This window comes from Cyanistes caeruleus, chromosome 5 (assembly GCF_971803275.1).
Source record: "Cyanistes caeruleus chromosome 5, bCyaCae1.hap1.1, whole genome shotgun sequence".
Classification (NCBI taxonomy): Eukaryota; Metazoa; Chordata; class Aves; order Passeriformes; family Paridae; genus Cyanistes; species Cyanistes caeruleus.
The window spans coordinates 48,445,707-48,459,451 of NC_141705.1; the positions used below are offsets into that span (position 1 = coordinate 48,445,707).

General features: G+C 36.9%; 1 protein-coding gene and 1 long non-coding RNA gene across 8 annotated transcripts in view; one reads left to right on the forward strand and one right to left on the reverse strand.

The window, feature by feature from the left end:
- The window catches only part of LOC111927746 (uncharacterized), a 43,927-nt gene that overhangs the window by 29,284 nt on the left and 898 nt on the right, over nucleotides 1–13,745 (reverse strand). For all 6 annotated transcript variants that reach the window (XR_002863733.2, XR_015286662.1, XR_015286664.1 and 3 more), the window contains exon 2: nucleotides 13,136–13,191. This is a non-coding gene — a long non-coding RNA (uncharacterized LOC111927746). The remainder of the gene's footprint in view (nucleotides 1–13,135; nucleotides 13,192–13,745) is intronic.
- On the forward strand, nucleotides 1,297–13,704 carry BDH2 (3-hydroxybutyrate dehydrogenase 2). 2 transcript variants are annotated; one of them, XM_086888341.1, is made up of 10 exons: nucleotides 1,297–1,441; nucleotides 2,836–2,916; nucleotides 4,378–4,456; nucleotides 6,355–6,451; nucleotides 6,964–7,072; nucleotides 8,269–8,329; nucleotides 8,964–9,077; nucleotides 9,580–9,638; nucleotides 10,344–10,436; nucleotides 11,527–13,704. In XM_086888341.1, exons 2-10 carry the CDS (start codon nucleotides 2,845–2,847, stop codon nucleotides 11,578–11,580), a joined length of 738 nt encoding a protein of 245 aa, XP_086744467.1. In that variant the 5' UTR covers nucleotides 1,297–1,441; nucleotides 2,836–2,844; the 3' UTR covers nucleotides 11,581–13,704. The 2 variants fall into 2 exon arrangements, with proteins under 2 accessions (XP_086744467.1, XP_086744468.1); XM_086888342.1 differs by lacking the exons at nucleotides 1,297–1,441; nucleotides 2,836–2,916 and adding an exon at nucleotides 3,198–3,321.

Genomic DNA, 13,745 nt, shown 5'->3' on the forward strand with positions numbered 1-13,745 from the left:
CTGACAAGCAAATGGCTACACTGATACATTCCTGAGCATTCAGCAGTAACAGGAATTGGGGGAGTCACACAAGGATTATGTGATAGAGGTACTTCTTTAATAAAGAACCAGCCTTCTATTTACTTTGAATGGCTGAAAACTGCCAACTACTGTACCTACTAAGAAGTTCCAAGGATTTATCTCAATCTCTGGACTGGAATGTGTTTTGGAAAGTTTTTAAAAGTATGACAAGCCAAAAATATACAGGTTCTAAATACCATTACAGAGTTGGGCACCGCCATGTCTTCTTTCTGGCCACAGGTATTTGTTTTCTGACAGGGATGAATGCAAAGTGCTGGTGTGTTTATGGTGTTTTCTTTTTGGGTTTTTTTTTTTTTTTTAGGTTGGTTGGATGTTTCATGGGTTTGTTTTGCGTTACTGTTTTTGTCTGGTTTGTTACTCTTTTTGTTTCCCAGTGTGATGAAAGTGATTTCTTTTGGCTACCAGCATTTTGGTGTTCTAATAGATGAATTAGACTAACTTCTTTTCTTCCAGAAAGGGGAAGGAAGATGTGTATATATAGATCTACTTCTTCTATATACAATTCCCAGTGGGTTTTTTTGTTAATTATAGTTTGCTTGGAACTACTAGATTTGGTGATTTTTCTGGTAATTGAACTAAAAAAAAGCAGAAAGTTACTGCAATAGGTCTGTGTCTGAATTCAGGTGGCAAAAAGTTTAGGGGCAGAAGGATAAATGCTTTTAGCAAATAAAGACATTAAAGATTTCATTTACTGGGGTGCTGATTTAGAAAGCCTTAAAAGCTGTAGTTTAGCAGAAAGACAGGATAAACAACTTTTGTGTATTTGTGTCCCAGTTTATCCGTAGAAGTGGCTTTTCTGAAAACAAACTAACTGAAGTTTAGGCAGGACACCAAATTCCTTAATACTGTCAGGTAGTTTTTAATCTGTTGTGAGCTTATAGCTAAATGCATTTGTCCTAGAATTTTTCAGTCTAATGATACTAGTTCTGCTTTAACATATGCAAGCTAAACCACTAGAAACAAAAGATATCAGCTTAACAACAAAAAAAATAATCACATAAGTTTTGTCCTGGTTTGGAATTTGATAGTTTATATTGCAAAAAGACATTGCTTGGAAAAACATGTTTGTGGCCTTTTGGTGGGAATCCTCCTGATACCTTGAATTTGCATGGTAAGAGAGTCAGCTAATGCTGGTGATACTTTTGTGTCCTTTCCTGTGCATGAGAAAAATCACACATTTTAAAAACCCTGAGTTTCACTAGATGGCAGCATCTCAATGTTTCAACAGGAAATTACGTTTGTATAGAGAAACTTAGCAGTTGGACTACAAATCCCAACAAGCACAGTTAAAAAAAAGAAAACTAGAACTTCCTTTTGTACAAGGGTCGGTAAATATAACAAAGCTGTTTGAGATCTCTTGGTGAGTGACTATATTAATATTTGTTTGTAAATGCTTCATAGAATCACTATGGCAAAAATTCATAAAACCTGATTGTTAGATTGAAAAGGGTATTTATAATGCATTTTGCTTCCCATGTTTTAAGGTGATTTGGGGAAGTACTTGAACTGATCCAGGTGGCTTTTGGAAAGAAAATTATTTTCCATTACATTGCTTCAGAAGTTGAATCTGTAATTTGCTGAATTTGTAACCTTCAGGAAAACAGTTTTGCTGCAACTTTTGCCAGGAAAATCACCTAAAAAAACAGAATTTCTGATCAAAATAAGAGAAATTAATAATTGATTCAAAAAGTAGGATACTAAATTTGAGTCAGTAATCTTGAGTCACGGCATGGGTTTGAGTTTCTCTAGAGGATAACATTGGCTGCTAGCAAAGGGAAGGTTATGGCACCTGTATTTTAATTTCCAGGTGAAGTACTTGGTGTGTTGGATTTATGTACATATTTAAAGACTTTGTTCTTATGACACCTTTCTACACTCATATCTGCACAGACAAAGTTGGTTGGAGGATTATGAAAATGCAGTGGGTTTGCTTATGGGGAACTCAATTAAATAACTCCAGATACTACGCTCTGGCACACAGTAACCTCACTTTTTTAGGAAGTTCTTTGAGACTTGGCATTTGTTTTTACTTGTTTGTCTGCATTTTTGCATGCTGTATTTCATTAAACCTAACACAGCAGCTGAACAGGGCTGTATTTTGCCTTTTGGCTGCTCCATCCAGACTAAGGTAGCAATGCCTAGATGTTCCCTACTGCCCCAAGCACAGTCAGTGCCCTAAGAACAGGGACTAAGAGGCAAGATCAGCAGTTTCATTAACCCCCACACTTTCCTGCTTCACTGGGGCTGGGAACCTGCTGCACTGGAAGATTCCTAAGACAGCTGAGGGCAGATATCAAGGCCAGGGCATTGTGTAGAATGTATTGCAGTCTAGGACATGAAGAGTCGGTAGGGAAACAAAAGACAATATGCTTTCTGAGAATACCATGAACAGTGGAAACACTAGTTTACAAATTATTGTACTGCTGTTTCATCTTGGCTTTTTGCCTGTTTAAGAAAAATAAAATCCAGTTTCTGTTATAATTAAGTTTAGCTTCTGAGATCAAATGCCTTTTGACTTCTTGAGGTCCTTTATGTACAACTGGAAAAAAAAAAAAAGGAAAAAAAAAGGTGGGGCAGCCCTGCCTCTCAGAACCCTGGATAACTGAGGGTCACACAGCAGCCAAACAGGACAATTGTGATGGCAGAGGTACACCCTGGATCAAGTCTAGTTTTGGGAATATATTTGCATCTGATTCCCAGAGGTGGTGTTGGCTTATCTTTGTTGAATTTCTGTGCCATCCTGTGCCTGCACAGGTCAGCACCATGGGGCGTCTGGATGGGAAGATCATCCTGTTGTCTGCGGCAGCACAGGGCATTGGCCGAGCAGCTGCTATTGTAAGTTGGAAAATGTTTGTTCTGCTGTGCCTTAGCAAGGTCTCTCATTCTAGCTTGTCCAAAGACACCTGCACCAAACCAGTTCTTGAGTCGATACACCATAGATGAAGCCAGACTATGCAGTGAAAAAATCAGGGAATAATGTAGCCACTATGCTGTATCATGCAGGCTTTGTGCTGTTTCAATTTATGAAAATCTTCAACTCTGAATGGAGATGTTAGATAAGGGTAAAAGCAAGATTTGAGGACAGCTGCAATTCTTTTTCTAACAATATATGTTTGGTACTGTTTGTAACTTTTATCCAGTATCTCTGTTGCTTTGTTCTGGGAGAAAATAGAGATGATCGAGGGAATATTTCCTGGTCTAAGGCTGGATACTGTGGGGATCCCCTACAGTAAAGCCAAGGTATTTTACCTATATTCATGACTGACATAATCAAGTTCACGTGATACTAACACATTGTTCAAAATGAGCAAATGTAAGAAACCCTTTACAAATTTTGTTTGATTACTGTTAAACAGAATTCAAGGTACCTATTAACTTACAAGTTAGCTTCTAACTCCTTTTGTCCAGTTCTTCTCCTGCTACTTCTCTTTTCCATGGCAAATAAAGAATTCAGTAGAGTTATCTTGTTACCTCTGTAATGTAATCAACAACTCAGGAAAAGCTCCTGTAGCATTTTTTGCCAGGCTAATTAGTTTCTCACGCATGTGGTTGAGAACACAGAAGCCTGCTGATCTCGGCTCTTATATAAATCACTCAGTCCAAGGAGCAGGTAATCTTCCTGATGGTTTCACTTTGTAAATACCCAACAACCCATAGAAGGCTGGTATGATTAATGTCACTGTCCTCTTAAGCTGCACTTGGGACACTTATTTTGAAGATTAGTGGCTACAGTACAAGATGTCAGAATACTTGTGACAGACTACTTTGTTAGCTGTTGATTTATCAGTAATCACAATAAAAGGAAAGAGGCTTTTGAGGAGACTGTCAAGAATGAAGCAATGTCTCTGGTTAAATATCAAAAGTCATGCTGCTTTTAATATTGTTCTATTCCAATCATTTGCATACAAAGGATTTCGTTTTAAAAATCCTGGTTTACGACTTCTACCTTTACCTGTCAAATTTCATAATTTTATTTAAATCAAACAATACAGATATTTCTAGCCCTATTGCTTACTAATGCGGCTAATAAGGGCAATAAGAATATCCATTATCTTTGCCTAGTTTCTGTTCTTATACTTTATTTATGGATTCCTTCCTTTAGGGAAAACACCTTAAATCTGTTTTATCACACAAAGTTACATAGTTGTGTGCTGATATTACCAGAATCAACTCTGAGAAATCAGCTGCCTTCAGCCAACTTCTATTTCAAGCCAAAAAGCACCTGGAAAGAAAACATTTTATTCCTGGTACAATCTGGAATATCTAAATATAAACTGCTTCTCTTGTATTCTCCAGGCTTTTGCTAAAGAAGGAGCCAAAGTCATTGCTACAGACATCAATGAGTCTAAACTGCAAGAACTGAGGAAATATCCAGGTAAATGGCCCTACAGCAGGCCATTAGTTCAGCTCTTAAAAGTTTTATGTAGGCTGTCAGAGATACATTTTGAGGATAGGAAAGCTTGAAAAAGACACAAAAATGAAAATATCCAGACTGATTCTTTCAGTGTTTGCATTGCTTTATTCTGTGGTGTGAAGAGATTTAGCATGCAACATTGCAACATCAGCGTATCAGAATATTATTCTAGACACGTGGAATAACTGATTTTCTTGTGTCACAGAAGAAGCTGATATTTGTTTGCTAGAATAGCACCCATTTCAGTTACCTTTTGGCATCACTGGGCTAATTATCAAGTGCATCACTCTGGAAAGCATGGGATGCTTTTCTCTGATCAAGAGAACATCCCACTATACAAAAAGGTAGACCTAGTGTCTTGCATTTCTATGGTCCATACTTGGCTTATCCTTTTAATGCATTCCTTACTCTCTTGTAGAATTTATATGTCTTCAGAAATCTAATTATAGCAACACTAGATTCACTTATTCTATTTGTACAAATGATCAGGCCTGAAGGTTGTTTTCCTACTGACACCACAGGAACATGCTTCAAGGAGCAGGTTTTGCACAGATGTGTCTCTAATCACAAGTGACACAAGTGGGACAGTATGTTAAAAAGTATTTTTTCAATATTGAAATAAAAAATAAGACTTGGATATAGTTTACAGCTGAAAATGCTTCTAACCTGATTTGAGAGAAGAAAGTGGATTTAATGAATTCCTACTAAAGGTTGACAGTAAAATACACAAAATCACAGCTGGCACATCTTTTAGCATGAGAATTAGTCTCTGCCAACTGGAGTTCACTGCAAGCAATCCCTTTGTAATTGTTTGGGAACTTGAGGGCTTTTCAGGTTCCTTCTGAGGGTGTTTGGGAAAGTGCTACAGTTTTTCCCTCTGTTAGTATACTCACAAGGAAAGAAATAATTTTCCATCTACTCAGAGCTATTTCCATCCTTTAAACCTATTAGTCAACCTATAATTCATCAAGATTTGGCACGTTGAGGTCTTTGAATTTTATCCAGGAGAGGTAATTCCAATGTCATGTCAATCACCAGCCTGTAGTCTGATCAAATACACAAATCTCTTCAAAAGGGTCTCTATCATTAACCTAAAGCACAGAAAGCCTATTCATGGGCTTGTCGCTTTGGTTTCTTAAAAAAAACCAATTTTTATCCATTTCAAATCAAATTCTCCTTTAAGTTTGGCAACATTCAGATATTTTACAGTATTTAATGGAATCATATCTGCTGGGTGAGACTTCTGGAGGCCATGTAGTTCCATCTAGTGCTCAAAGTACCACTGGTTAGAGCAGATTGCTCAGGGCTGTGTTTAATCGAGTTCTCTAAGGTTGAAATTTCCTCAATAACCTCTGCAGGATCCTGTTCCAGTGTGACTGCCCTCATTATTTTAATAATTTATGCATAATCATTTTTTATTATTAATTAAATTATATAAAGCTCATTGATAATATCATCAACTACACATGAGAATGTGACATGTAATGATACTGTAAGACACATATAACTATTTCCAAGTGTTATTCTATGATAATTAGCATGAAAGTTCATTATTATTATATAGATTATATAATTCTTCTGTGTAAGAGTATAGTAGAATTCAAATGTATTTGGAATGTTTTTTATGGTAAATTAAGCTAGCTCATCTGCTTGTGTCATGCTGTATAACAATTAAAACAGTTGATCATTTCAATTCTCTCCTGAAATTTTAAATAGCATGATATGCTGTTCCAGATTAACCATTGCACTAACTTAATCAATGAGTGAATTGAATTGTGCTATCCTCAGCTCATCAGGAAAGTAATCAACTAATCTTTAGTCAAATACATAGAAACAAATGCCATGTTGTATTTTTCTAGGCATTCAAATACGGGTTCTGGATGTCACCAAAAGGGAGCAAATAGAAAATCTGGCCAAGGAGATTGAAAAGATTGATGTCCTCTGTAACATTGCAGGGTAACCAGATTCTCTTTGCTACTACTGTTTTTCCAGTTTTCCCTGTCCTCCAGAACTACTTTCTATTACTTCAATGCATTTTATTTATTATGTTTGAATGGATTTTGTACTTTTAATACAAACCTTTGTTTGTTTTTATCAAAACTGAACTTCTTTTTCGCAGCAATATAACCCAGACCAAGATAGAACAGCTCTGGAACTTGTGTTTTCCTCACTCTATGGGTAGCCTGTACTGATGGCTTTGACCCTTCTAGCACAACAGTGAACAAAGTTTGACAGTCTGTTACTGTGCTTTTTTTTGTCTTCTATTGCCATTTATTTTGTTGCACGTATTGAGTCTGCTTTGTGTCCTTGGTACTTATCAGAAGAAATACACTGCTTGCATTCTTCAAAAGAACTCTTATCCCCCTCTTTTCAAGGTTGGAAAAATTAATTGCTAAAAAACAGTGGTGGGAAAAGGGCCATAGAACTGTAAACCACAGACAGTAATCTGCTTCATGCACTCATGCTAGGTTTGTTCATCATGGAACCATTCTGGAGTGTGAGGAGCAAGACTGGGACTTCACGATGAACCTCAATGTTCGCAGCATGTACCTAATGATCAAGACGTTCCTTCCAAAGGCAAGGCTTGGCTACCCATGACTTTTAGTCTCTGCTGCATTGTTGAAGTGTGAGAGATCAGAGTTGTTGCCACTTTGCCACTGTGACAGCATACAAAATACAAGTGTGCTGCTTTGGATAGGGGACCCCTTACATTACAGTGATCCTACTGTAAAACATTCTCTGCATTGCATAAGACAGACAATTTCTCTAAAGGATATGGTAAAGAAGATTTGTTTGGGGAGTTGACCTATGTAAACTAGCTAAAATACTTCAGACTTTATGCAGAGCAGTGAGGGAGCCATTGCAATACAGTGCTAACATATTATACTACAGCACATAGCTGCGCAATACCACTGCTACAAAATATTTATAAATAATGTATATTAAGATTAATTTTATACAGCTTTGGAGACTATCTTGTGAAGAAATTCAAGGATGCTGATGCTAACATGCTGATTAGAGCTAGCATGAATTAGCTAACATGCTAATTCAATGAATGTAGCAGCTCAAAGATGCTTCTTGGTTTTACATAATCACTAGGTTTGGGCCTACAAAATCTTTTGGACTGAATAAGGTGTTTGCATCTCCATAAATGCAAAGGCCAGACACGAAAGCTGTGACCATGACTGGATGACAACTACTCTTTTCAGTATTGTTCCAGTTCTTTTTGCTTGGCTGGTTTGGCTTTTAGCTTGGGGGTGGGTTTTTTTCTTAGTTGAACTAAATTTTCGAAGTTTGGGGTTTTTTAACAACTTCAGGCATATCAGGTTTTAGGATGCCTAAAAAAGGTTATAGCTTAAAGAAAATTAGCTACAATTCATAGATGCTAGGGTATTGTGCTTTAGTCTTCTCCAAAACAAGAAGAGTTTGAGTGGGCTCAATGAGTTGCTGCATTGGTAGATGGTACGAGCAGATGTCTGTGTGATGTAACTTCCTGTCATGACAAGAGGGCAGTGACTGAGAGGTGGCAACCAAGGAAAAAAATCCTTTCCTGCCATAGTTTTGAATCCTGACATGGCTCAAGGGAACTGAGTGAGTATTTCAGATTCTGCTTTACTGCTTCAGCCAACAGCACCTACGCATACCAATTAAGCTTTGTTGCCCTGTGTATCAAGTGCATGTAGAGCTGTTCTGTGAGTTGCTGTGGGCTATTTTGCTGAACCTGCAGATGACAAAATAGCTTGCATTTAAGTGACAAAAGTACTCTTTTGCAGATGCTTAAACAGAAATCTGGAAATATTATTAATATGTCTTCTGTGGCATCCAGCATCAAAGGTCAGTAGCTTGCTAGAATTACTTATATAAATCTTTAAGATGATGGATATACAATATAAATATTGCACAACTTTGAACTTAGAGGACATTCTAAATTCAAAGCTATTTCTAAATCCTGTGGAGGTATCAGTTAGGAAAAGAAAAGTGAACCCATTCCACTCAAATACAAATTCAAGGACACAGATGGAAAATTGTAGAAACTACAAGATTCTTATCTCTGAGCTTTTTCAATGTTTTATTGCATCCTTTTTACCAGTATTTAGTAATTACTTCCAGTGATATCTTGGTACATCATGACAATTACCTAAGTGCTGTAACTATGCTATCCAAAGAAGCTTGATCATGACTGACAGATGGATTTCTGCTGTTCCTAAATCTTTGCTGCTTCTTACATTTTCAAGACTAGTCCCCAGACTTACACTATTGAAAGATTGTGTACTTTCCTCTGGTGTATACCTGAGTAGAATTCTGGCAATCGGCATTCTAGCTAGCCTGCCCTTCTGGAGAGGCTACAGATGCTACAGGAAATGCTGGAGTTCAGAAGCAGGTGCATATTGAACAGTCTTGTCTCTTTTTTTCTTTTTCTTTCTTTTTGACTATGTTTCTGTGCTGCCTTAACACGACCTTCTGTTAGGAGTTGTGAATAGATGTGTCTACAGTACTTCAAAGGCAGCAGTTATTGGGCTAACTAAGGCTGTGGCTGCTGATTTCATTGAACAAGGCATCAGATGCAACTGCATATGTCCTGGTAAGTGTTCTTACATTATTCTGTGAGCTAGCAACAGATACTAGAAGGCCAGATTGAGTTTGGCTTTTTTAAGAATAGACTTGCAAGTGGTAACTGAAGTTACAAGCAGTCTATAAGAACAGAGCATGCTTGAAAGGCTTAATATAGAAAAGTTGTTATTTTGTGGTTAAACTGGATGTTTAGTCTGATTAACCTAGTATCTGCACTTTATACATACATTACACACTATCTGAGTGGTTATTTTCAAAGATGCAGTCTAAGAAGTTAGAAGCAGGCAAGAGCTAGCTAACATTCTCACCATTGCTTAACCATCCAAAAAGTGTTGAATCTAATTCTCAAAACTCTTGCCTTACTACTGAAATGTGCTCTGTTGGTAGCTTTGCAGTCTTTCTCCTGAATTACAGTACAAAGTTACATAAAGACATACCAATAGAACAAATAAACTTTTGTTGTGATTGCTGATGCCATTGATTTTTAACATTGAATTTAAAATTTTGCTTAGGAACTGTTGACACACCATCTTTACAGGAAAGAATCCAAGCCCGGCCTAACCCAGAACAGGTGAGAAAGCAATTTATTAGCTTGGTCACACATGTATATATGCTTAACTCTCTTTAAAAAAAGAATACATAGCTGCACTTCTGCCCATATTCAACAATGTCCTCAATTTCAGAGTACTGTGGACAACATTGCTGTCTCCTTTGAAAGTGTGGTCAGCTTGAACTCAAGACAGAAGATTTAAGGCCAGACTAGAAATGAAGCATAATACGGCTTAATGTAGAGAGTCTCTCATCCATGGAATCAACTCCGAGTGTTGGTTACAGTATCCAGTGCAAAATCAGGGGACATTTTCTATTGTGGCATGTGTCAGCCACAAGGTAGTGCAAAAATAGTACAGACAGGGCATTCTGGCCTATCCATTTCAACATTATTTGGGATGCTTCACCATCCCTATTATATAATGGCAAGTTCTCATTTGGAGGACATGGGAATATCTACCACCAAAGGAAGAAGGATTTTATACTGGCTTTATTCTGGAACCAGAGATTTAAGTGCTTTCTAAAAATCTAATTTTTTTCAACCTGAAGTTCCCATTCCTGTTGATTTTGTTTTTCTAGCTTTAATTCCCTACTTAGTGCAAGTAAGTTATGACTTATAAAGGAAGTTATGACTAGAGGCCTGTTTCCACTATTGCTTTTTACATGTCAATAGGCTGAAATAATTGCTTCTTTATTTCTGATATACAAAATGCTCTTGTATATCCAGGCATTGAAAGACTTTCTAGCCAGACAGAAAACTGGAAGGATGGCTACTGCTGAAGAAGTGGCTCATCTCTTTGTGTACTTGGCCTCTGATGAAGTAAGTATAGACAACAAAATATCCTGTCACAGAATCCCATGCTACTTTGCTGCTTCACAGTAGAGAGGGTGTTTGTTTTGGGACAATTTATGTTCTCTTTGAGGTGGATTATTACAAAAATAAAAAACAAACTATGTTCTTTTACTGAGTTCATCCTGCAATACAAAAGGCGTTCTGAATGTTGACAGTGATTGCAAGGCATTATGTATTTGGTGTCATAGCCCGGTGGTTTCATGTCACCTGAGAAAATTGACAGACCCCCAGATCATCCTGAATGGTGAAGAGAAATGAGCTTGTCAGCTTTACCAAGCTTCATCATGTTTTAAGGAGGTAGAATTAGTAGAGCTGCTGGATATTTTAGCTAATGCTCAGGGTGATTCTGCCATTCCAGCATAAGGAAAACAACAGACCCACTGTGGCTGTTACACACCAGACTCTTGATGATCACTGCAAACAGCACCAACACTAACGAGCACACACCAATGTTATTTTTAAATATAAATTTACTGAGACTCTAAAACTGGACTGCATTTGTCTGGATGTGTGCAGCAGTCCTAATGTTCACGTAAAAATACTTCAATGGATTTAGTCCAGTATTAATGCTGCTATCCATCAGTAGTCTGTTTCTCAGTTTCATCTTGGTTTTAGTATTTCCATAACACTAGAAATTTTTTCCAGTCTGCTCACAGGGTTTTAAACCACGTGTAAATAGAATTCCACTTTCTCAATATATTCAGCATGTTTCAGCACTGACATAGGGAAGAATGTCAACAGCTCAGTTGCTTACCCCACTATCTGTATAATCTAAGTTTTTAGTAAGGTCCCATTAACTGGCTGACCTGGTCAGATTCTGCTTAGCTGGACAGACCTAATAACATCATAGTTATGTTTATTCCTATGTGTTTATTCCTGCAGGTAAGATATCTGAAGTCCAGCTTTTGTAAATTTGTACTCTGAGGTATTTTTGAAAAACAAAAAAAAAGTGTATAAAAAGAAAGCAGATTTTTTTCATTTAAAGGAAAAGTGTTTCTCTGTAATTAAAAGCCATGGAAAGTTACTTGAAATCATTGTTTATTTTATGTAATTTCAGTCTGCCTATGTGACTGGTAATGAACTAATCATCGATGGAGGATGGAGCTTGTGATTCACTCTACCTGCAAATGGAAATTCATACTATGATGGGCAAAAAATGAGGATGGTGTTTCTTGCAAAGATTGAGATCATGCATGTGATATCTTTCCAAAGAAATTTGCTGCTATTTCTCTCTAGACTGATCTTACTGATTAACTTTTCCTTAAATAGAGAAATACTGGAGCAAAACATACTTCATGTGGCTTCAATTTATGGCGACTCAAAAAACATGAAAGAACAGCAGTTTAATGTTTAAGATTTCAGGAGGCCAGAAATATTATTCAAGTTCCAAAATCTGAGTTGTGTTTTCAGCAAAATCTGAGTGAAAGGAATTAACTATTATCTTTTTTCTGGTTTTACAAGGTATTTGGAAATTAAATACTCCCAATTAGATTTACATGTACAAGAACCACTATATAAGTGCAGTACTCTATCAGGTATGGATAGGGGTATATGTGAGAGGAGTATTCTTAAATACATGGCTGGACCTTCATGAATATGCTTGTCTTGTAGACCAAAAGCAAAAGGAGTGGATTTTACCACTCTAGATAGAGCTGATATATTCCTCTCCAAAATTATACACCAATATTGGACAAATTCTGTAAAATCTGTTGCTAGGTGCTACACTTTGGTGCTCTATGCCTTATTATCAAGTACCAATACAGCTCACACTAAAGCACAAAGCAAAATTTCCCTGAAAGGGACTGTTTCTATAAGAGTATGTGCTGATGTTTTTGTTGTGATAGCACATGGTATCTTTCATTCATGAAACAGAAACCTATTATTGTCAAATTTCATACTCTGGGAAAAAAAACAGGTCCTGACCCAGAGATCTAAGGCGATGAATAATCTGAATTCACAAAGCATTTGTTTTGCTAACATACTGCTTAAAACCAACATGAATTATATGGTCTGTCTGCCTGTAAATATGGTTACCTTTAACATAGCTCCATTTATCCAGTTCATAAATGAAACTCTATGTAATTTAATACATATCTATGTGAGGGAGGAATTAAGGACTAAATGCTACTGAATATGATTCATCAGTTATCAAAGCACAGGAGAAATGTACAATATTGTGTGTGTTTTTCTGTAACAACAACTGCCATGTTCATAAAATTATTGCTTAAGCTTTTCAATATCAGCTGAAGCATTAATTTAAATTATTTGATTTGAAAGATAATGAAACACATCTAGTTAAAATCTGGCCTCTTATTTTAAAATAATTGTATGTAAATGTAAATTTTACAGATGAGAAAACTATTGTGGATGTTGACTTCTTTTGGCTCATTATGTGTTTAACGTTTACCTTTATTCATGGCTGGAGCATTCTGACCTTGTCTAGTTTATAGGGTTTTAGAGAATCTAATATTTCAATCAAGTGACCCTGGCAGCCAAGCAGGATCAAGTTGGGGCACAAATCCAAAGTTATCCAAAATGGCTCCAAAACTGTTCACTGACATAAATTCAAACATTAAAAATCATCCTGACAGGACACAGTTTCAATGGTTTCAGAGTTTAATACGAAGGCTAAAATCCTTCTTCTGTAGTAGATGCAGGAGGCTAACCTTGAAAAGGGAAAATTTCCCCACTGCAGTAACACAGGGAACATGTACTGTGTCTTCTGAAAATAAATAATAAGAAAATAAGGATCTGGGACAAATTTCATTATACTTATTGCATATTGGCCATCATTACTTAGTGTTTGTAAGCTCACTTAGAAGTGATTATAGTTGATTGTAGTATACTTTTGCTGCTCAGAAATGGTTGCTGCCGTTGTTGTCAAAGCACTTGTGCAAGAACATAAGTACCACCTGCCTCTAAATTGCACTAAAGGCACAAAGGGCTGTTTTAGTGGTAGACCAAGAATCTGGTGGACCAGAAAAGTAAATATCAGCAGAGCTTGCTGCCTCTTGCCTTATTAGCGATGCTTTTCGTGGAGGTGTTAACAATTGCAACTCTGAAATGTGTTCCAATGTCATGAGGTTTTCCAGCAGACTTGCAGGAATTATTAAAGGAAAGTGCTTCTTAATGCTCTCATGACCTAATTCCCCGGCCTGTTTTTAATGGAACTGGGTAATTCTCTTTGTTTTCCTTCCACCCCAGTGGTAATAAAAAGAGGCTTTTTGACTTTTCAGATTTTCGGTCAAACTTTTCTCTTGTGAGGGAGGGAGGAAT

Bases quoted from the DNA above. Each gene is read 5' to 3' on its own strand.
- BDH2 (XM_086888341.1), top strand. From the start codon at position 2,845: ATGGGGCGTCTGGATGGGAAGATCATCCTGTTGTCTGCGGCAGCACAG. The intron at 6,452-6,963 runs GTAACCAGATTC...CACTCATGCTAG, and splicing joins GTCCTCTGTAACATTGCAGG to GTTTGTTCATCATGGAACCA. The intron at 9,078-9,579 runs GTAAGTGTTCTT...AATTTTGCTTAG, and splicing joins ATGCAACTGCATATGTCCTG to GAACTGTTGACACACCATCT.